Source organism: Nelumbo lutea, chromosome 1 (genome assembly GCF_056320005.1).
Source record: "Nelumbo lutea isolate HS-2025 chromosome 1, American lotus-T2T, whole genome shotgun sequence".
Lineage (NCBI taxonomy): Eukaryota > Viridiplantae > Streptophyta > Magnoliopsida > Proteales > Nelumbonaceae > Nelumbo > Nelumbo lutea.
Genome location: NC_142684.1, coordinates 153,117,346 through 153,140,570, shown reverse-complemented (window position 1 = coordinate 153,140,570; position 23,225 = coordinate 153,117,346). Strand labels below are relative to the sequence as shown.

At 42.0% G+C, this 23,225-nt stretch overlaps 1 protein-coding gene across 3 annotated transcripts in view; it reads left to right on the top strand.

Annotated features, from left to right (window-relative positions):
• LOC148878465 (putative DUF21 domain-containing protein At3g13070, chloroplastic) overlaps positions 1–23,225 on the top strand; it is a 74,138-nt gene that overhangs the window by 28,969 nt on the left and 21,944 nt on the right. For all 3 annotated transcript variants that reach the window (XM_088955088.1, XM_088955079.1, XM_088955095.1), the window contains exons 7-9: positions 86–225; positions 306–384; positions 1,217–1,280. In XM_088955088.1, the coding sequence (XP_088811214.1) occupies positions 86–225; positions 306–384; positions 1,217–1,280 (283 nt within the window). The remainder of the gene's footprint in view (positions 1–85; positions 226–305; positions 385–1,216; positions 1,281–23,225) is intronic.

Genomic DNA, 23,225 nt, shown 5'->3' with positions numbered 1-23,225 from the left:
ATAAATAGCATAAAGTAAAAGTGCCCACCTACTCTTCAAAACTGCTTTTGTCTGTGTGTTGACATTGCTATGGATTCTCTTGCAGGACATGATTGAAAATGTGCTAGAGATAAAAGATACACATGTAAGGGAGGTAATGACTCCTTTGGTAGATGTTGTTGCAATTGATGGTAGTGCAACTCTTATTGATTTCCACAACTTGTGGGTGACTCATCAATATTCCAGGTATTTTAAACTACCAGTTGTGCACAATAATGAAAAGTGCCTACTGTTATGTACTAAGAACTATATGGATGTATTTCTAGGGTTCCTGTTTTTGAGCAGCGCATTGACAATATTGTGGGTATTGCATATGCAATGGATCTACTTGATTATGTTCAAAAGGTCAGCTAGTTTCTTGTTGGGCTTTTTGCATCTATACCCCCATGTTATGGCAACTTGCATATATATATATATATTTGATCAGCAAGAAATTTTAATTAATAACAGAGAAATTCAGTTACAATAGATAAAGATTGCAGAGAGACATTAATCTAAACTGCAATCTCAAGCAATCAGTTACAATTATGCCCAATACAATGAAGTTATGGCAACTTGCATATTCCCCCTATGTTTTCTGGTTTTGTATTGATTTACCTATGTTCTACAAATTGACTGCATCCATAACCCTGCCATCCAAAGCAACTTAAAATCATAAAGTGACAAAACTTCCCTTGATTAACTTGAAATTTGTAAGGGAATAAAGCATATTTATTTTGCTTTAGAAATCTTTCAATTCATGTTTTTCCTATCTAAAATCTAAAATATTCTTCCAATATAGAAATTAATAAATAGAAAATTTGAGAAACCAAGACATATCAAGTTCTAATTAAAAAAATCAATTTTTATGGATTTTATTCCCTTTTAATTTGAAAGAGTAAAAGGCAATTTCATTGCTTCCTAAACTAATGGCTTTAGGTTGCTTTTAGGTGTGGGTGAAGGGATGCAGTCAATCTGTAAAGCATAGGGACATCACTGAAAAACCTAAATCATAGGGGCAATATATAAAATTACTGAAACAAGGAGGCGTAGATGCAAAAAGCCTTTCTTAATTTTTTCTGATCTAAATTATTGCCTTTTAGGCTAAATTATCTTTTTCTTTTTTTTTTTTTCTTTTTTCATTAGGCTAAACAAGCTTCTGATAATGGCAAAAATTATAATCTGTTTGGTTTTGAAGGGTGAGCTACTAGAAAGTTCCAAAGTGGGGGATATTGCACACAAGCCTGCATATTTTGTGCCTGGTAATCCTGAATTTGGATGTCAGTTGTGTACTAAAAATTGCCTTCTCTTTTATACTATTCTGCCTAATGTTCCTTTGCTTATTTCTTTGGTAGTAATGCCAGTTGGAACTTGATATACAAGAAGGGATGGAACAGGGGATGTAATTGTTCTTTTGGCCTATAATTGTACATGTACATACATCATTAGGAACCGAAAAAATGAGAATCTGAAAGAAAAATGGGAAACAATGCTGGGAGAGAGAAGTCCTGTTTTAAGAGAATGAAGGGAAGGGACAATTAATCTAGTTCTCTTTTTGAGTAGCAAACATCCATGTCATTGATTGATGGGTTTTAATGGGTTTGCAGCGGTGTTAATAGGCGAATATTTCTGGATGACTTTGCAATAATAGCAAAATAGGACCTTTGTTTTGAAGGATACAGTTGACACTCTGTTATCATAAATTCCAGAGGAATGTGTGTAGGTGAACTGAACCATGGATTTTATTAGTGCAGAATGAGATCAATTAAAACCTATGATCTTTGGGTGCGGGCAAGGGTGTTGTCACATTTGGATACAGATGCTTGGTGTCAGACATGGCAAGCCCCCAAAATTTATTAAAGTGTACATGTGCATGCTTGTGCCCTTGTGTTTTATTTTTAGAAAAGAATAAATGTTGTGCATTTTTTTGAGAAGGATAACTTAATTTGTATTAAGAATAAAAATTACATGAGATGCTATAGAATTTGACTTCTTAGGGATCCACTTGAAGTTGATGTGCAGAGAATCAGCAATGTTTCAGGAAATGAGTCAACCACTAAGGGCCATTCCCATGCTTCCCCAACTGGCTGATGGTGTTTGATGAATCCCTTTAGTAGAAGAGCTCTGATAGCTGTTTTGATATAAACTTTATGAAAAGAAGAAAGAAGAGAAAAGTTTCTGATAGAAAATAAAAGAAGAAGAAATAGAAGAGAATGAGAGGAAGCCAAAAGAATTAGATCTGGCTGCCTGCTTCCTTTTAATTATACTCATAAAAGGATGTACAAGTACAAGTATGCCCTTAGTAGGTCGGCTACTTGTAAGAAGCTAAAAAGAACCACTTAACTTAACATAAACTAATGGGCCTAAGGCCCAATAACTTCTTAACTGAACTATGTAAATAAAAAATAAATAAAGTTGGCCCAATAAGAGAACATCGGCCTAATAACTCAACACTCCCCCTCAAGTTGGGAATAAATGTCACACATTCCCAACTTGCGTAGATCATGCTCCAGCTTGTTTCTTGCAACACCTTTTGTAAGAACATCATCAAGCTGCAAATCAGATGCAACATATGGCAAGCAAACTTCCCCCGAAGTCACCCTTTCTCTTATAAAATGTTTGTCCACTTCAATGTGCTTTGCCCTATCATGTTGAACTGGGTTGTGGGTAATGTTAATTGCTGCTTGGTTGTCACAGTATAGCATCATAGGTTCTTCTACCTCAATCCAATCTCTCCTAACAAGGAATAGATTCAGAGGAGCTCTGAAACACCATGTGCCATGGCTCTGTATTCAGCTTTTGCACTTGATCTTGCTACAACTGTCTGTTTCTTACTCTTCCATGAAACTAGATTACCTCCAACAAGAGTGCAAACTCCTGATATAGATCTCTTGTCACCTAGACACCCTGCCCAATCAGTATCTATATAAGCCTCTAGCTTCAACTGTCCATGGTCAGCAAACAATATACCTCTACCCGGGTGTCCTTTCAAATAAGAAAGTATCCTGTCAATGGCCTCCCAATGCTAAAGTCGTGGGGCATGCATGTATTGACTCACCACATTCACTGCATAAGAGATGCTTGGTCGTGTCATACATAAGTATAGTAATTGCCCCACTAATCTCTAATATCTCCCAACATCCTTCACTAGTTCACCTTCTGAAGCATTTATTCTATGGTTCTAATCAATAGGTGTACTAGCTGCCTTTGCGCCCCAAGTTTCCCTGTCTCTTGTAGTAGATCCAGAACATACTTCCTTTGTGAAATAAAGATTCCATGCTTTGATCTTTTCACCTCAATGCCCAAAAAGTACCTTAGCTCCCCAAGATCCTTAATTTCAAACCCTTTGTGTAGATTTTCCTTCAAGGAATCAATCTCACTCAGATCATTTCCTATAACTACAATGCCATCCACATACACTATCAAAATTGACACCACGGACCCCCTCCTCTTTACAAACAGAGTATGATCTGATTGAGTCTGAGTATAGCAAAAAACAACCAAGGCTCTTCTAAGCCCTATCAAACCAAGCTTTGGGTGATTGTTTCAAACCATATAGAGACTTCTTCAACTTGCATATCTTTACCTTTTCCACATCATCGTAGAAACCAGCTGGAAGATCCATATAAACCTCTTCTTGCAAATCCCCATTAAGAAAAGCATTTTTCACATCAAGTTGGAAGAGTGGCCAAGAGTATGTAGCTATGAGAGAAGAATCTGGACTGAGCTCATCTTTGTCACTGGTGCAAAAGTTTCTAAGTAATCTATGCCATAAGTTTGAGTATACCCTTATGCAACCAGCCTTGCTCTTATACCTTTCTATACTCCCATTTGCCTTGTATTTCATTGTATAAACCCATCTTTATACAGCTGTTTCCTTGCCTTCTGATAGATCCACAATCTCCCATGTCTGATTCTTAATCAAAGCTTTCATTTCCTCCTACATAGCTGTCTTCCACTCAAGTATGGAGAGAGCTTCACTAACACCCTTGGGAATAGACATAGAGTCGAGGGAGGAAAGGAAGGTCCGATAGGAAGGAGATAGTCCACTGTAGTCTGTAGGAGAGATAGTGTGAGATGCAATGAGCAACACACTTTTCCTTCCCTTTTCTGAGTGCAATAGGAAGGTCAAGGTCGTCTGCAATGAGGTTAGTAGTATCAATAGGAACTAAACCATCAGAGGAAGCAAGGGGCATACCTGGATCAATGTTAGTCGAACCTGGAGTCTTCGAGGAGTCGATAGGAAGTGATTGTTAGACAGTTTTGTATGCCCTTAGCTTCAATCTGATTTGATGTACTTTTGTTATTTAGTGGAAATAAATAAAGTGCATGTTTGATTCATGTTGTTTGGTTTAATTCTGTGTGAAACCCTAAAACTGGACATTTATAGAGACTCATGTTAGTTTTAAATGTTCACAGCCGTTGGATAAGTCTGGGGAGATTTATCCTGCCAAGGCTGATACTGGTGTGCCACCAAGTGTTGGGATGGCCTGTCTCAGCCATCAGGGTAAGACCCGAGGCACATGCAGTATGGGATTACTTGAATCCTTGAACCGGACCAGATTTCCAGTATTGCCCTGGACCTTGGAGATAGATGGGCAAAACTGGAAAGTTACACCTGACCCCTAGACTCGATTATGACATTTCACTAGGTGTTGGATCAGGCTGCCTTTGATATGCCAATCAGTGAGATCCTTAGCGGGGATCAAAACCTGGGTATGTTGGGGCAGTTTGAGAATTCATCTGAGTGGGTGATCATAGTGACAGAATCAGCCACGTTGTCGGACAAAGGGTAATGATCGGGAATGCACTCTCTCTGATGGAAACCAAACTGCCGGTAGTTGATTTCAATCGTTGGAATTTTGTTTTGCAAAATTAATATATTTATATATATATGTACAATTTCGAATTGTTTGCAAATGGTTTTAATTCCCGGGATCCATGTGAGAGGAGAGTGCAGCACTGTTCCTTGCGGCCGAGGGAGAGGTCCTCTCTTGTCGGGCAGTGCTTGATCATTAAGGGCTGAGAGGTTAAGTGTAAGACCATTGAGGATAATACCTGATGGGCTAATCTTGCACCTGCCCACAGTCCCTGGGTTTTTATAAGATGGCTTGGCCCAGGGACCACTTAATGTAAGTGTTGGGCCCATAGGGTCCATATGATGGACTCAAGGGGTTCATTGAGTTTTTTAGTGAATTTGGCCGGGCCTTGTATTAAAGGCTGGGCCGAACCCATGTGGCTGGTGTGTAGATCAATGCTTGGGTCCCACGCCATACAAAGAAGCCCAACTGGGCAGCAGATTGGAAAGTAATTAGACACTGAACACTTAATGGGCCAAAAGCCCATTTCGAGGTGGGCTGATATGATCACCCATCCATAGGGCGAATTTGAGATTAATGTTAGTAAAAGGATTGGGCCTTTTAGCCTTATCCACTCTTAGAGACCAAATTCAAATTAGATTTGAATCTGGTAACCTCCTGATAAGATCAGGAGTAAGCTAACTCTATCTGCAGAAAGGATTAAGATTATCCCCTATCCAAATACTGATTTGGATTGGGATAACTCCTAAAAAGGAGGTTTCTTAATCAAGAAGAAAGGAGGAGATTTCGAACCACCTTGAAGAGGTATAGGATATCTCCTGCGAATTCAGATCAGATCTGATTCATACTCTCCAGAAAAACAAAAAAAGCAGTTCAGCCTTTTTTGTTTTGGAAATCTCCTTCTGCCGCCGCCATCTGCCATTGCAAGATTAGATCTTTGCAGAGAAGAAAGTCAAGAAATCTGTTCTTGACATCAGTCTTGCAAGAAAGACTGAAAAGGATTTAGTGTTTAGTACTTCCAGAGGATTATTGTGAAGGATCCAGTGTGTAGGATGCACCCTGCTGGTTCTGTTCCATTCACAGCTGTGTCATCTTCAGCAGGAACGGATCTTGGAGCATTCTTTGGGCGTGAACACCAAATTTGGGAGATACTGCTTCTCCGGATCAGGTATATTCCTCCCATTTATCTTTTGGTACAGATCTGGTTTGATTATGGTTCAAGTAGGATCTTTGAATATTGTATTCTAAATTTAGGGAATATGATTCCCAGTTGAGAGAAGGTAGGAAATTTTTGAAATTCGCCCACCCATTCTGCAACCTTTTTGGCGTCTATTAGATGGATCCTACCATTCTTTCAGTGGTATCAGAGCCACAGGTTCGAATCTTGAACCAAAAGAAAATCAGATCTGACCCTGCGCAGATGGATAGAAGGTGTTCTTTCAAGTTTTGCGTAGATTGTTTCTTTTTTCAAGAAACTGTTTCTTGTTAAGGGCGATTGATCTGAAATTAATTTTATTAAATCCAAAATTTATTTAGAATTGTTCTTTATTTATTTTTGATTTAATGGACTGTTCGAACCTGGAGATCACAGTGCAGATTTGGCGCAGATAGTCTGCGCACCCTTTTACTTTCCTCTTATTTATATTCGGTTTGTAAATAATTTTTTTATTTTAGACTGAATGTATAGGATTTGATCAAGAATGTAATTAATAGAAATAGGATTTTTGTTATTTTTCTTGATTAAAGAAGAAGGAAGAAGAAGGCGGCGCTGGAGATTTGCAGTTGAAGAAATCGTTTTCTGCGATTTGCAGTTTGTGAAACTGCAACCCTTGTGATTAACCTCTGTTTTGCAGGTGGTGCGAACAGTCCATAGTTTGATTTGTGATTGTTTGAAATCAAAATTATTAATTTCAGATCTTTCATGAATTAATTCTTGAATTGAAAATCAGTTTTGGATCCTCTCGGACTAGATTGGACCAAAACTGTTTGGACCGAATCTGGGGTTCGATAGGGACTGTTTTTCAGTCTGTATTTCTCACACTTGCTGTTCCAAATTTGATGTTCAATTACAAGGATTAATTCGGCCCACCTGTAAAGCCCAGTTTTAAAGGGTTAAAACTGCAAAAGGCCCATTACTGTGAGATAAGCTGTATGGGCCGAACTGCTATCTGCGATTCAGCCCATACACCTAGTAGTCATTAATTGTTAATGACTTAAATTTTAAATGGGCTGTTCAATGGGCTTTACAGCAGTTAATTGATTGGATCAATTCCTCCTTTACATGTGATGTTTGGATGTTTGATGTGCTGCGACCATGGGCCATAAGTACTTGGCCCATGAAGACTCGTTAGTGGCTCTTGCGCACACCATGGCTGAATGCACATCATTGCCATGGTGTCCTTCAAGGTCATTGGATGACCCCTCTTTGCTTGGTGGGCCCCCACAACCCTGAAAAGGGATGCGTACGGAACCCCTAGCCGATTAAGGCCTACCAGAAATCTGACTTTATGAAAGTCAGTGGGAGCCACTCTGGTTTGACCTAAATTAAAACTAGGGCGTTTTTGTTCCCTCTAGCAAATATGAATGCATGTGATAGGGAGATCCATATGATGGACTCTCTAAAGGCCTTCCGTCATTAGCACAATGATGGGTCCTTCAGTAATGAGGAAACGCACCATAAAATTGGGCTATCCATTTGCTGTTGGATCTATTAGAGTGTTTCATAAGATGATAGGGGCGTCATAGACCGATGTGGGAGGGGCTTCACCAGAAAATGGGAACTCTCTCACGGTACCTTGGCGTAACCTGAATATGATGGGTAAGCACTCACTGGACAGAAAGGTTTACCTGAAAACGGCTCTGAACCTTGTTTGACAGAGGCCAAAGGGAAACTCATTTGATGAGTGGATATGATCCGTCACAGAAAGGTGGTGAGGTTATGCAGCTGAAACAGTTGGCTTCACGCACCCCATGTGATTTCCCACATTTCCAGAGACATTTCGTCGTCTCCGTCACTGAGAAAGGAGGGAAATCTCAGAGATGAACAAATGGGAATGGAACATAGATTAAAAGCCATATCTATGTAGGTAAAATGAATCAAACTAAGGTTGTGGACTAATGATTTTGCTATTTTATCAGAAAATGGCAAACGGTCAATTTGCAAAGCTTCTAGATGATAACAAGCTAAAGGGCCCAAACTATGCCGACTGGTACAAAAATCTTATGCTGGTCCTAACTTCCGAAAAGTTAGACAAGGTAGTGAAAAATCCTGCACCGGAACGTCCGGGTGATAGGGCTTCTGAGGCCCGGAGGAGGGACTACCAAGAGTGGGAGGATAAGAACTCCCTAGCCCGCTGCTTTGTCGTTGCCTCATTAGACAACTCAATACAGAGGCAGTTCGATCAGATCGAACTAGCCAAGGACATATTGGACAGTCTAAGAACAATGTATGAAGAGCAGAACCGTTCTACTCGACAGAAGGTCCTGAAATTGTTCATGACCGCGCAGATGACCAAAGGGCAGAAAGTTCATGACCATTGTCTTCGGATGATGGGTTACATTAACGAACTTGAAGCTCTTGGATCCGGGTTAGATCTTGGCACGCAAGTGGATGCCATCCTCAATTCTTTGCCCTCTTCCTTCAATGCGTTCACAATGAACTACAATATGAATAAGCTGAATGTCAGCGTCCAGGAACTCAGCAATATGTTGCAGAGAGCCGAGGATCTACTCAAGAAGGATGAGCCTGTGGTTATGCTTGCTGAAGCTAACAAATCGGGCAAGAAAAAGAGAAAGGCAAAGAAGCCTCAGAAGAAAGCTACCAATCCTAAGAAGCAGAAGAAGAACAAGGCATCTGATGTCTGCCACTTCTGCAAGCAGACCGGCCACTAGAAGAGGAATTGTCCTGCCTACCTGGAATCTAAGAAAGGTAACATCGAAACTTGTGTCATAGAAACTAACATGTTAGTTATTTCTGTGTCCTGGTGTGTTGACTCCGGGGCTTCAACTAATGCGTGTAACTCACTGCAGGGGTTCAAAGTTAGCAGAAGGTTGAGTGAAGGTGAAGTGACATTATTCTTGAGAACAACTGCAAGTGTTGCAGCAGCGGCAATAGGAATCGTAGAATTAGTTTTTAAAGAAGGAATACTTGTACTTAAAGATTGTCTTTATGTACAGAACTTGAGAAGAAATTTAATTTCTGTTTCAAAACTGTGTGCTGATGGATATACTGTTTATTTTAGTAATGTGATTACTGTTAAACGGAATAATAAATTCATCGCATGCGGGGAACAAGAGAACGGTCTCTATGTTCTACATCCTTCTCTGGAAACTAACTTAACCGAAACTACGTCGGTTGAAAATCCCAAGAAAAGGAATCGTGATACAGTAAGTCCCACGTGCCTCTGGCATTACCGACTTGGCCATATCGGTATTGACCGAATCACAAGGCTGGTAAAGGATGGTCCTTTGGATTTTCTAACCGTAGAAAATCTTCCCACTTGTGAACCTTGCCTTCAAGGTAAGATGTCTAAGCGGCCATTTGACGGTAAGCCTGAAAGATCTGAAGGCACACTTGACCTGATACATACTGATGTATGTGGTCCCCTGAGTGTTAGGACACGGAATCAACATGTGTACTTCATCACCTTTACAGATGATTTTTCACGATATGGTTACGTGTACCTAATGAGACATAAGTTTGAATCATTTGAAAAGTTCAAAGAGTTCAGACAGGAAGTCGAGAAACAGTTAGGGAGAGAAATTAAGGCCCTTCAATCAGATCGAGGTGGCGATTATCTCTCTGACGAATTCAGGGACTACTTAAAGGCCAATGGGATAGTGTCACAATTAGCTCCTCCTGCTACACCTCAACTCAACGGTGTTTCAAAGAGGAGGAATAGGACCTTGTTAGACATGGTCCGGTCGCTTCTCGTACGCTCACAATTACCCACATCCTTTTGGGGATACGCATTAGAGACTGCTATCTACGTGCTGAATCGGGTTCCAACCAAATCAGTTCCTAAAACTCCATATGAACTTTGGACCGGAAGGAAGCCAAGTGTAAGACACTTGAAGATTTGGGGTTGTCCTGCACACGTTAAAAGAACAAGTGCGGACAAGTTGGAATCTAAAACCAGTCGTTGCCTGTTTATAAGCTACCCAAAGGATTCAGTGGGTTATCTATTCTATGACCCGAGTGAGCAGAAAGTGTTCTGCAGTCGAAACGCCCAGTTCTTAGAATCCGATTACATCCTGGACACCCATCGTCAGGAAATAGTTCTTGATGAGGAGAGCTCAGGAGCAGTGGGAGATGTCCCACAAATTCCAGGTAATGACCAACCTAGAAGAACCACCCGGGTATCCAGACCACCAGTCCGATATGGTTATGACCAGGATAGTTACCTGGTGGAAACCTTGACTAGTGAAGAGGATCCCGTGACTTACGCGGAAGCTATGTTAGACATAGACTCCCAGAAGTGGGTGGAGGCCATGAGAGCTGAAATGGACTCAATGGAGACCAATGGAGTCTGGACTCTAGTGGATCCGCCCCCCGGGATAAAAGCAATTGGTTGCAAATGGATCTACAAGAGGAAGAAGGGCCCCGATGGCAGGATTGAGACCTTTAAAGCTCGCTTGGTGGCGAAAGGGTATACTCAGAAAGAAGGCATCGATTATGAGGAAACCTTTTCGCCCGTGGCCATGCTTAAATCCATTAGGATCCTGCTAGCTGTAGCAGCGTACCATGACTATGAGATTTGGCAAATGGATGTCAAAACCGCGTTCCTGAATGGAGATCTTAGTGAAGATATCTACATGCAGCAGCCGCAAGGCTTCATTGCTGCTGGTCAGGAACACATGGTATGTAAACTTAATAGAGCCATATATGGACTTAAGCAGGCTTCTAGGAGTTGGAACATCCGTTTTGATTCTGCAGTCAAAACGTTTGACTTTGAGCAGAATCCGGATGAGCCCTGTGTTTACAGGAAGTCCAGTGGGGATAAGATCACCTTTTTGGTGTTGTACGTGGACGATATCCTACTCATTGGGAATGATGTAGGAATGTTGACTTCGGTCAAGGTATGGCTATCACAGCAGTTCTCCATGAAAGATCTTGGAGAAGCTTCTTACATACTGGGTCTTCGACTCTATAGAGATAGATCGAAGCGGATAATTGGATTATCCCAGGCTGCTTACATTGACAAAATTGTCAAGAGGTACAGCATGGAGAACTCCAAGAAAGGAAACGTTCCTTTTAGGCACGGAGTCACTCTCTCCAAGAAGATGTCTCCCAAGACTTCTGAGGAGATTGAGAGCATGAGAGACGTTCCCTATGCCTCAGCCGTAGGGAGCATCATGTATGCCATTCTGTGCACTCGCCCTGACATTGCTCAGGCGGTGAGTGTAGTAAGCAGATTCCAGGCAAACCCAGGGCAGGAGCATTGGACTGCTGTGAAGAACATACTCAAATACCTTCGAAGGACAAAAGAGTTTTGTCTGGTATTCGATGGTAGTTCCCTGCAAGTTCTAGGGTATACCGATGCCGATTTCCAGTCGGATCCAGATGATAGAAAGTCTACATCTGGGTATGTTTTCACGATAGGATCGTGTGTTGTTTGCTGGAAAAGCAGCAAACAGGGGTCCATTGCAGACTCCACAACCGAGGCCGAGTACATTGCCGCAAGTGAAGCTGCCAAGGAAGCCGTGTGGATGAAGTTCATACACGAATTGGGAGCGGTTCCATCCAGCACATCTCCCATCCCGTTGTTGTGTGACAACAATGGAGCGATCGCCCAGGCTAAAGAGCCTCGGGCTCACTCGAAGTCGAAGCACATCGAGAGAAAGTACCATGTACTGCGGGAGATCGTTGGTAGAGGGGACGTCCTGATTCAGAAGGTAGCATCAGCGGATAATGTGGCAGACCCATTGACTAAGCCACTGACACAGAAGGTGTTTGAGAAACACGTGGAAAGTATGGGACTCCGGCTTGTACCAGATTGGACCTAAGTGCAAGTGGGAGCTGTTAGACAGTTTTGTATGCCCTTAGCTTCAATCTGATTTGATGTACTTTTGTTATTTAGTGGAAATAAATAAAGTGCATGTTTGATTCATGTTGTTTGGTTTAATTCTGTGTGAAACCCTAAAACTGGACATTTATAGAGACTCATGTTAGTTTTAAATGTTCACAGCCGTTGGATAAGTCTGGGAGATTTATCCTGCCATGCCTGATACTGGTGTGCCACCAAGTGTTGGGATGGCCTGTCTCAGCCATCAGGGTAAGACCCGAGGCACATGCAGTATGGGATTACTTGAATCCTTGAACCGGACCAGATTTCCAGTATTGCCCTGGACCTTGGAGATAGATGGGCAAAACTGGAAAGTTACACCTAACCCCTAGACTCGATTATGACATTTCACTAGGTGTTGGATCAGGCTGCCTTTGATATGCCAATCAGTGAGATCCTTAGCGGGGATCAAAACCTGGGTATGTTGGGGCAGTTTGAGAATTCATCTGAGTGGGTGATCATAGTGACAGAATCAGCCACTTTGTCGGACAAAGGGTAATGATCGGGAATGCACTCTCTCTGATGGAAACCAAACTGCCGGCAGTTGATTTCAATCGTTGGAATTTTGTTTTGCAAAATTAATATATTTATATATATATGTACGGTTTCGAATTGTTTGCAAATGGTTTTAATTCCCGGGATCCATGTGAGAGGAGAGTGCAGCACTGTTCCTTGCGGCCGAGGGAGAGGTCCTCTCTTGTCGGGCAGTGCTTGATCATTAAGGGCTGAGAGGTTAAGTGTAAGACCATTGAGGATAATACCTGATGGGCTAATTTTGCTCCTGCCCATAGTCCCTGGGTTTTTATAAGATGGCTTGGCCCAGGGACCACTTAATGTAAGTGTTGGGCCCATAGGGTCCATATGATGGACTCAAGGGGTTCATTGAGTTTTTTAGTGAATTCGGCTGGGCCTTGTATTAAAGGCTGGGCCGAACCCATGTGGCTGGTGTGTAGATCAATGCTTGGGTCCCACGCCATACAAAGAAGCCCAACTGGGCAGCAGATTGGAAAGTAATTAGACACTGAACACTTAATGGGCCAAAAGCCCATTTCGAGGTGGGCTGATATGATCACCCATCCATGGGGCGAATTTGAGATTAAAGTTAGTAAAAGGATTGGGCCATTTAGCCTTATCCACTCTTAGAGACCAAATTCAAATTAGATTTGAATCTGGTAACCTCCTGATAAGATCAGGAGTAAGCTAACTCTATCTGCAGAAAGGATTAAGATTATCCCCTATCCAAATACAGATTTGGATTGGGATAACTCTTAAAAAGGAGGTTTCTTAATCAAGAAGAAAGGAGGAGATTTCGAACCACCTTGAAGAGGTATAGGATATCTCCTGCGAATTCAGATCAGATCTGATTCATACTCTCCAGAAAAATAAAAAAAGCAGTTCAGCCTTTTTTGTTTTGGAAATCTCCTTCTGCTGCCGCCATCTGCCATTGCAAGATTAGATCTTTGCAGAGAAGAAAGTCAAGAAATCTGTTCTTGACATCAGTCTTGGAAGAAAGACTGAAAAGGATTCAGTGTTTAGTACTTCCAGAGGATTCTTGTGAAGGATCCAGTGTGTAGGACGCACCCTGCTGGTTCTGTTCCATTCACAGTTGTGTCATCTTCAGCAGGAACGGATCTTGGAGCATTCTTTGGGCGTGAACACCAACTTTGGGAGATACTGCTTCTCCGGATCCGGTATATTCCTCTCATTTATCTTTTGGTACAGATCTGGTTTGATTATGGTTCAAGTAGGATCCTTGAATATTGTATTCTAAATTTAGGGAATATGATTCCCAGTTGAGAGAAGGTAGGAAATTTTTGAAATTCGCCCACCCATTCCGCAACCTTTTTGGCGTCCATTAGATGGATCCTACCATTCTTTCAGTGATGTGGGTTCTTCTGCTGTGGAATCAACCTCCCTGTGTAGTCGAAAATGCTGTCGTGTAAAACACTGAGAAACAGGATGCAAGAGAGGTGGAAAAGTAGGTGAAATAGGAGGGTCAGACATTGGAGTGGACAAAGGGGTTGGAACCGGAAATGGTATAGATTGCTTACTTCCTTCCCCAAAACACTCCCCCTGAGAAGAACCCCTCGGGAAGAAAGGTGTGGACTCAAAAAAGGTGACATCCATAGTAACAAACCGACTCCTAGAGACTAGCTCATAGCAACAATACCCCTTCTAGTTTCCTGCTACCCAAGGAAGACACACTTCTTTGCCTTAGGGTCAAGTTTTGAGCGATGAGGACCAAGAACATGGACAAAGCATACACAACCAAACACCCTTAAAGGAATATGGAACATCTCCCCCTCAGGAAAAAAAAGGCTGAACGGGGTGCTATATCTTAAACAATACGAGAAGGCACCCGATTAATCAAGAAAACTGCTGTAAGAACTGCATCACCCCAAAATTGAACTAGAACAGTAGAGGTCATCATCATGCTTCTTGCAACTTCCACAATGTGTCTGTTCTTCCTTTCTACTACACCATTTTGCTGTGTGTAGAGAACACTGATGTGGACCCCACTGCTGCGGTCCCCATTGTGTTCGTATGGAAGCATAACATATGTTTTTTGTTAGTTATGTTAGTGTTAGTTGGTAGTTATTTCAGTTTGTTGTTACAACTTGTTATTTTTGCTTTATTATTAGTTTATTTGCCATGTAAGCATTAAGGGTAATTCAACCCTTTTACAATTAATCAACATATATAAATAATAAGAGTGGGTCGGCAGATCATTAAGATCAACCTCTCTCTCTTTTCTAAAACCCTTCGTGTGCTTCTTCTTTTCTTCTGAAATCTTTCCTTTTTTGCTTTCGAATTCAAGTCTGATTGTAGTCTTGATCGACTACTTGGTATCAGAGCAAGGATTAGGGTTTGTCATGTGAGTCTGATCCAGCCAACCACATGAGAGTTGCCTAGGGCTGGAAGATTAAGAGGATCCCTTTTTCGGCTGATTCTTGGAGGTTATCAGAGACTGTAGCAGTTGTCTAAAGAGTGGATTGTGTTCTTGATAATCAGGAAGAATTAGAGGAAGATAAAGAGTCCAAGATCAGTTTCTTTATCAAGACTGAAGGTGGCGATCAGAATTTCTGTTCAAAACCTAAAACTGGTTGCAGAGAAGGAGGTCTTATGCTAGTCTAATTAGACTGACTACATGAGAATTTCCTAGGTTTAGAAGTTTTTCAACAAAGAAGGAGGATCGACTGATTCTTGGAGGCTACTGGTAGTGTGTGGCTACTACTAAGAAGATTGTAAAAGGCTGGGAGAGTGAACTGGTAGTGTGCTCAACTGATTCTGAGAGGTGCGGCTGGAAAACCTTTTTTTCTTTCTAGGGTTTTGAGAGAAAACCCTAAAATTCAGAACTGTTATTGGTTTCAGATCAGATTTGAACTGGTTTCATATAGAATTCTGCTTTTCCTTGTTTTTTGAAGACCTAGGCCGACTGTTATCAGTTGTTTAGGTGCTGTTTTCTATTATAGTAGCTTCAAAAGTTTTTTATTACTAATTCTTGACCAAGAATGGAGTTCAAGAATCAGGGGGAAGGTGTTTTTGGGACTAGCAATTCTGGTAACATGCCTGAGAATGTCTTTCATATTACAACTGTGAAGTTTGATGGATCCAACTACTTAGAACGGACCCAATCGGCCATGATGGCCATTGGGGGTAGAGGAAAGCTTAGCTACCTGTTGGGAGATGTGAAAGAACCATCTAAGGAGGACCAAATGTATACCAAATGGGTTCAGGAGAACTATTTGGTTATGACATGGCTATGCAACTATATGTAACCACGTATCAGCTGGAACTATTTGTGGGTAAAAACAACCAAGGAAATCTGGGATGTCATGAAAGAGACTTACTCCCAACCCCTTAATGTTGCTAGGACCTATGAATTGAAATGTGAGGTTAATAACCTTAAGCAAGGAGAGAAACCAATCTCCGTTTACTTCTCTACTTTGAAATCTTTGTGGCATGAAATTGATTACCTAGAAACACTTGAGTGGGAAAGTCAGAAGGATGCACAGACTAATAGAAAGCAAGTTGAAACTAATAGGGTTTTTGAATTCCTAGCTGGTTTGAATCCTGACTGTGATATTGTGAGACAACAAATACTAACAAGGGACAGTGTGGCCTTATCTCAAGCCTACTCCTTGGTGCATAGTGAAGAGAATAGGAGAAAGGTTATGATGCAACATCGACCCTTCCCACCATCCTTGGCAGCAGTTAAACCTAAGTCTGGGGGTGATACAGAAAGGGATATAAAGAAGGAAGATAAGCGGGACCTAGTGTATGAACATTGCAAGAAACCTAAGCATACTAAAGACACATATGGCTGTTAATACCGATTCTGCATCCTCATCGGGCACAAAAGGCACGCCTCTAGACATCTTAGCTGCTGTTCGGGCTACCCTAACTCAGTTGGAAAAGGAAGTTGGGAATTCAGCTCAATCATCTCAGTCATCATCAGCTCCTTCCACATCGGCCTTTTCTCATTCAGGTACTCGGGCCTCAGCTTACCATGCTTCAACTCCAGGTAACATTGAACATTGTTGGGTAATAGACTCAGGTGCATCTGACCATATGACTAGCTTGCCATCACTATTCACTATCTATCACTTATCTTCTGGTAGAGATAAAGTCTCCATTGCTGATGGTTCCCTTGTTCCCATTTCTGGCAAGGGAGACATCAAGTTGTCTAATACCATTTCCTTATCTTCAGTTCTGCATGTTCCTAAGCTGATACTAACTTGGTTTCAGTCAGTAGTATTACAAAACATAAGAATTGTTCAGTAACTTTTTTCCCTAACCGATGTATTTTTCAGGACTTGGAGACTAGGAAGGTGATTGGGACTGATCGTGAGACGAATGAGATCTATCTGCTTGGAGAGAATTCTCATTGGAAAGATCATGAATATAGGAAGTCTTTTGTTTCTCAGTCTGTTAGTCCGGTTATGCTTTAGCATAATCGGTTAGGTCATTTATCCTTTTGGTCTTTGAAGAGTTTGTTTCCAAATTTGTTTGAGTCTGTTCAGATATCAAATTTAAGATGCGAGAGTTGTGAGCTTGCAAAGCACTGTAGAACATCTTATTCCTTGAGTAATAAAAGAAGTAGTAATTCTTTTGATGTTGTGCACACCGATGTTTGGGGCCCGTATCACATCCCTTCTATGGGGGGATACAGATATTTCTTGTTGTTTGTTGATGACTATACCCGTTTTTCTTGGGTTTACTTTATGCATTCTCGAGATGAGGTTCCTGCTCTGACCCAGATCTTTCATTAGATGATTTTAACATAGTTTGGGGTCAATCAAAATCTTCAAATCCGATAATGCGAAAGAATACTTTACCAGGCCATTGGCCTCTTATTTGCTTGATCATGAGATTATTCACCAGAGCAGCAGAATGGGGTTGCTGAGAGGAAGAATAGGCACATAATGGAGGTGGTTAGAAGCATTATGTTTAACTCTAATGTGCCTATCCGTTTCTGGGGCGATGCTATTCTTACAGTAGTGTATCTCATTAATCAAGTTCCTTCATGGGCTCTTGACATGAAGCCTCCATTTACCCTTCTATACCCCGATAAAGAATTATTTACTATTCCCCTTAAAACCTTTGGTTGCACTTGCTTTGTTCATATTCTTGGACCTCATCATTCCAAATTTGATCCTAAGGCCTCCAAATGCATTTTTCTCGGTTATTCACAAACTCAAAAGGGTTATTGCTGCTATGAACCTACTTCTGGGAGGATATTTGTCTCAATGGATGCTACTTTCTTTGAGGAGGTACCCTATTACCCTAGGGTTTCTCCTCAGGGGGAGAGTAGTGAGTGTGGGGCTAACTCATAAGAAGTTCCTTTACCTGTTCCATTGGGTGATGAGGGATGTAATGGGGAGGTTGTCAGAGGTGTTAGGATTTGAGAGTCTATTACAGGTGGTGGAGGTAGGTTTATTTCGGTCATCAGCAATCCAGGCCAGCCCCAGTTCCTTCTACGGATCCAGATCCAGGTACCATAGTCCCTTTATCAGATCCAGGTCCCAGTTTTTGTCCTATGATCGCCTGTCCCCCTCTTACAGGTCCTTTCTCACATCCATTGCTGATATTCCTATTCCCAGAACAGTGCAGGAAGCCTTGTTAGTTTCTGAGTGGAAAGATGCAATGAAGGTTGAAATGGATGCCCTTCTGAGGAATAATACTTGGGAGCTAGTTGACCAGCCTAAAGGAAAGAAACCGGTTGGATGTAAATGGGTATTTACTGTGAAGCATAATGCTGATGGTTCCATTGAAAGGTATAAGGCCCGGTTAGTTGCAAAGGGATTTACTCAGACTTATGAAATAGGCTACTTGGAGACCTTTGCTCCGGTAGCTAAGATGACCACCATCCGAGTTCTATTATCTCTTGCAGCAAGTTATTCTTGGCCCTTGTTCCAGATGGATGCTAAAAATGCCTTCCTCAATGGAGACTTACAGGAAGAAGTCTACATGCAAGTACTTCCTGGATTTTATGATGCAGAGATAGGTAAGAATGTTTGCTGGTTGAATAAAGCCTTGTATGGACTAAAGTAGTCCCCCAGAGCTTGGTTTGATAGATTCAGACAAGCCCTTGAAAAATTCGGCTATGTATAGGCCCAATCAGACCATACATTGTTCATTAAAAGAGTGGACTCTTCCTTGACTTTGCTTGCTGTATATGTGGATGATATTGTAGTGATAGGGAATGATAACAGTGAGATTGAGTCTCTTAAACAACTCATTCATCAAGAGTTTGAGGTGAAAGATCTGGGAGAGCTATGATACTTCTTGGGTATTGAGGTTGCTAGATCTAAACATGGGATTTTTATTTCTCAAAGGAAGTATGTTCTAGATCTATTGGCAGAAACTAGAAAGTTGGGTGTTAAGCTTGCAGATACACCTATTGAACAGAATCACAAGATTAGTGCAGAGGTTGGAGAGCCTATTGAAGACAAAGTTATGTTCCAACGGTTGGTCGGAAAACTCCTTTATCTTTGTCACATGATCGGACATCAGTTATGCAGTCAGCGTTGTCAGTCATTATATGCACTCTCCTAGAACTACTCACCTCTTTGCAGTTGAGAGAATATTAGCATATTTGAAGAGATGTCCAGGTAGAGGTATATTATTCAAGATTAATGATCACATGAAGATAGAGGTCTATACAGATGTTGATTGGACTGGGAGTGTTGTTGACAGAAGGTCTACCTTTGGATATTGTGCCTTTGTAGGAGGTAACTGAAGGAATGGTAGGATCCATCTAATGGACGCCATGTAGGGTGCGGAATGGGTGGGCGAATTTCAAAAATTTTCCTACCTTCTTCCAATTGGGAATCATATTCCCTAAATTTAGAATACAATATTCAAGGATTCTACTTGAACCATAATCAAACCAGATCTGAACCTAAAGGAAATAGGAAGGATTATACCTGATCCGGAGAAACAATATCTCCCAAAGTTGGTGTTCACGCCCAAAGAAGAAACCAAGATCCGCTCCTGCTGAAGATGACACAACTGTGGATGGAACGGAACCAGCAGGGTGCGTCCTACACACTGGATTCTTCGCAAGAATCCTCTGGAAACCTTGAACACCGAATCTTTTTGGTATTTCTTGCAAGACTGTTGTCAAGAACTGATTTCTTGACTTCCTATTGCTGCAAAGATCCAATCTTGCAACAGGGAATGACGGCTGCTAGAGGAGGAGAAATCCAGGGACGAAGAGGGCTGAACTGTGTCTCCTCTCTCTGGAGTTTGTGTGAGATCAAATCTCAATTCGCAGGAGGTATCTCTTGCATACAAACCCTAGTTCGAAATCTGATATTTCTATTAGGGTTTCTCCTCTTTCTTCTTGATTAAGAAACCTCCTAATTTTTGGGAGTTATCCCAATCCAAATCAGTATTTGGATAGGGGATAATCTTAATCCTATCTGCAGATTAAGTTAGCCGACTCCTGATCTTATCAGGAGGTTACCAGATTCAAATCTAATTTGAATTTGGTCTCTTAGAGTGGATAAGGTTAAAGACCCAATCCTTTTACTAACATTAATCTCAGATTCGCCCCATGAATAGGTGATCATATCAGCCCAGTTCGAAATGGGCTTTTGGCCCATTAAGTGTTCAGTGTTCAACTAATTTCCAATCTGCTGCCCAGTTGGGCTTCTTTGTATGGCGTGGGACCCAAGCATTGATCTACACACCAGCCACATGGGTTCGGCCCAGCCTTTATTACAAGGCCCAGCCGAATTCACTGAAAAACTCAGTGACCCCCTTGAGCCCATCACATGGACCCTATGGGTCCAACACTTACATTAAGTGGTCCCTGGGCCAAGCCATCTTATAAAAACCCAGGGACTGTGGGCAGGTGCAAGATTAGCCCATTAGGTATTATCCTAAATGGTCTTACACTTAACCTCTCAGCCCTTAATGATCAAGCACTGTCCGACAAGAGAAGACCTCTCCCTCAATTGCAAGGAGCAGTGCGGCACTCTCTACTCACATGGATCCCGGGAATTAAAACCTTTTGCAAATCTTTTGAAACCGTACATATATATGTATATATATATATATTAATTTTGCAAAACAAAATTCTAACGATTGAAATCAACTGCCGGCAGTTTGGTTTCCATCAGAGAAAGTGCATTCCTGATCATTACCATTGTCCAACAAAGGGGCTGATCCTGTCACTATGATCACTCACTCAGATGAATTCTCAGACTGCCCTAACATGTCCAGGTTTTGACCCCCACTAAGGATCTCACTGATTGACACATCAAAGACAGCCCGATCTGACACATAGTGATGTGTCATAATCGAGTCCAGGGGTTAGGTGTAACTTTCCAGTTTTGCCCATCTGTCTCCAAGGTCTAGGGCAATACTGAAAATCTGGTCCGGTTCAAGGGTTCAAGCAATCCCATACTGCTTGTGCCTTGGGTCTTACCCTGATGACCGAAACAAGCCATCCCAACACTTAGTGGCACATTAGTATCAGCCTTGGTAGGATAAATCTCCCCAAACTTGTCCAATGGCTGTGAACATTTAAAACTAACACAAGTTTCTATAAGTGTCCAGTTTTAGGGTCTTACATAGAATTATACCAAACAACATGAGTCAAACATGTACTTTATTTATTTACACTAAATGTCAAAAGTACATCAAAATGGATTGAAGCTAAGGGCATACAAAACTGTCTAACAACTCCCACTTGCACTTAGGTCCAATTCGGTACAAGCTGGAGTCCCATGCTTTCCACGTGTTTCTCAAACACCTTCTGTGTCAGTGGCTTAGTCAATGGGTCTGCCACATTGTCCGCTGATGCTACCTTCTGAATTAGGACGTCCCCTCTACCAATTCCTCTCGATGTGCTTTGACTTCGAGTGAGCCCGAGGCTCTTTAGCCTGGGCGATCGCTTTATTGTTGTCACACAACAATGGGATGGGTGATGTGCTGGACGGAATCACTCCCAATTCGTGTATGAATTTCTTCATCCACACGGCTTCCTTGGCAGCTTCACTTGCGGCAATGTACTCGGCCTCAGTTGTGGAGTCTGCAGTGGACCCCTGTTTGCTGCTTTTCCAGCAAACAACACACGATCCTATCATGAAAACATACCCAGATGTAGACTTTCTATCATCTGGATCCAACTGGAAATTGGCATTGGTATACCCTAGAACTTGTAGTGAACCGCCGTCGAATACCAGACAAAACTCTTTTGTCCTTCGAAGGTATTTAAGTATGTTCTTCACAGTAGTCCAATGCTCTTGACTTGGGTTGGCCTGGAATCTGCTTACCACACTCACCGCTTGAGCTATGTCTGGGCGAGTGCACAGCATGGCATACATGATGCTCCCTACGGCTGAGGCATAGGGAACGTCTCTCATGCCCTCAATCTCCTCAGAAGTCTTAGGAGACATCTTCTTGGAGAGAGTGACTCCATGTTTGAAAGGAACATTTCCTTTCTTGGAGTTTTCCATGCTGTACCTTTTGACAATTTTGTCAATGTAAGCAGCCTGGGATAATCCAATTATCCGCTTCGATCTATCTCTATAGAGTCGAAGACCCAGTATGTAAGAAGCTTCTCCAAGATCTTTCATGGAGAACTGCTGTGACAGCCATACCTTGACCGAAGTCAACATTCCTACATCATTCCCAATGAGTAGGATATCGTCCACGTACAATACCAAAAAGGTAATCTTATCCCCACTGGACTTCTTGTAAACACAGGGCTCATCCGGATTCTGCTCAAAGTCAAACGTTTTGACGGTAGAATCAAAATGGATGTTCCAACTCCTAGAAGCCTGCTTAAGTCCATATATGGATCTATTGAGTTTACATACCATGTGTTCTTGACCAGCAGCAATGAAGCCTTGCGGCTGCTGCATGTAGATATCTTCACTAAGATCTCCATTCAGGAACACGATTTTGACATCCATTTGCCAAATCTCGTAGTTATGGTATGCTGCTACAACTAGCAGGATCCTAATGGATTTAAGCATGGCCATGAGCGAAAAAGTTTCCTCATAATCGATGCCTTCTTTCTGAGTATACCCTTTCGCCACCAAGCGAGCTTTGTAGGTCTCAATCTTGCCATCGGGGCCCTTCTTCCTCTTGTAGATCCATTTGCAACCAATTGCTTTTACCCCGGAGGGCGGATCTACTAGAGTCCAGACTCCATTAGTCTCCATCGAGTCCATCTCAGCTCTCATGGCCTCCACCCACTTCTGGGAATCTATGTCTAACATAGCTTCCGTGTAAGTCACGGGATCCTCTTCACTAGTCAAGGCTTCCACCAGGTAACTATCCTGGTCATAACCATATCGGACTGGTGGTCTGGATACCCGGGTGGACCTTCTAGGTTGGTCACTACTTGGAACTTGTGGGACATCTCCCACTGCTCTTGAGCTCTCCTCATCAAGAACTATTTCCTGACGGTGAGTGTCCAGGATGTATTCGGATTCTAAGAATTGGGCATTTCGACTGCAAAACACTTTCTGCTCACTTGGGTCATAGAATAGATAGCCCACTGAATCCTTTGGGTAGCCTATGAATAGGCAACGACTGGTTTTGGATTCCAAATTGTTCGCACTTGTTCCTTTAACGTGTGCAGGACAACCCCAAATCTTCAAGTGTCTTACACTTGGCTTCTTTCCGGTCCATAGTTCATATGGAGTTTTCATAACTGATTTGGTTGGAACCCGATTTAGCACGTAGATAGCAGTCTCTAATGCATATCCCCAAAAGGATGTGGGTAATTCTGAGCGTACGAGAAGTGACCGGACCATGTCCAACAAGGTCCTATTCCTCCTCTCTAAAACACCATTGAGTT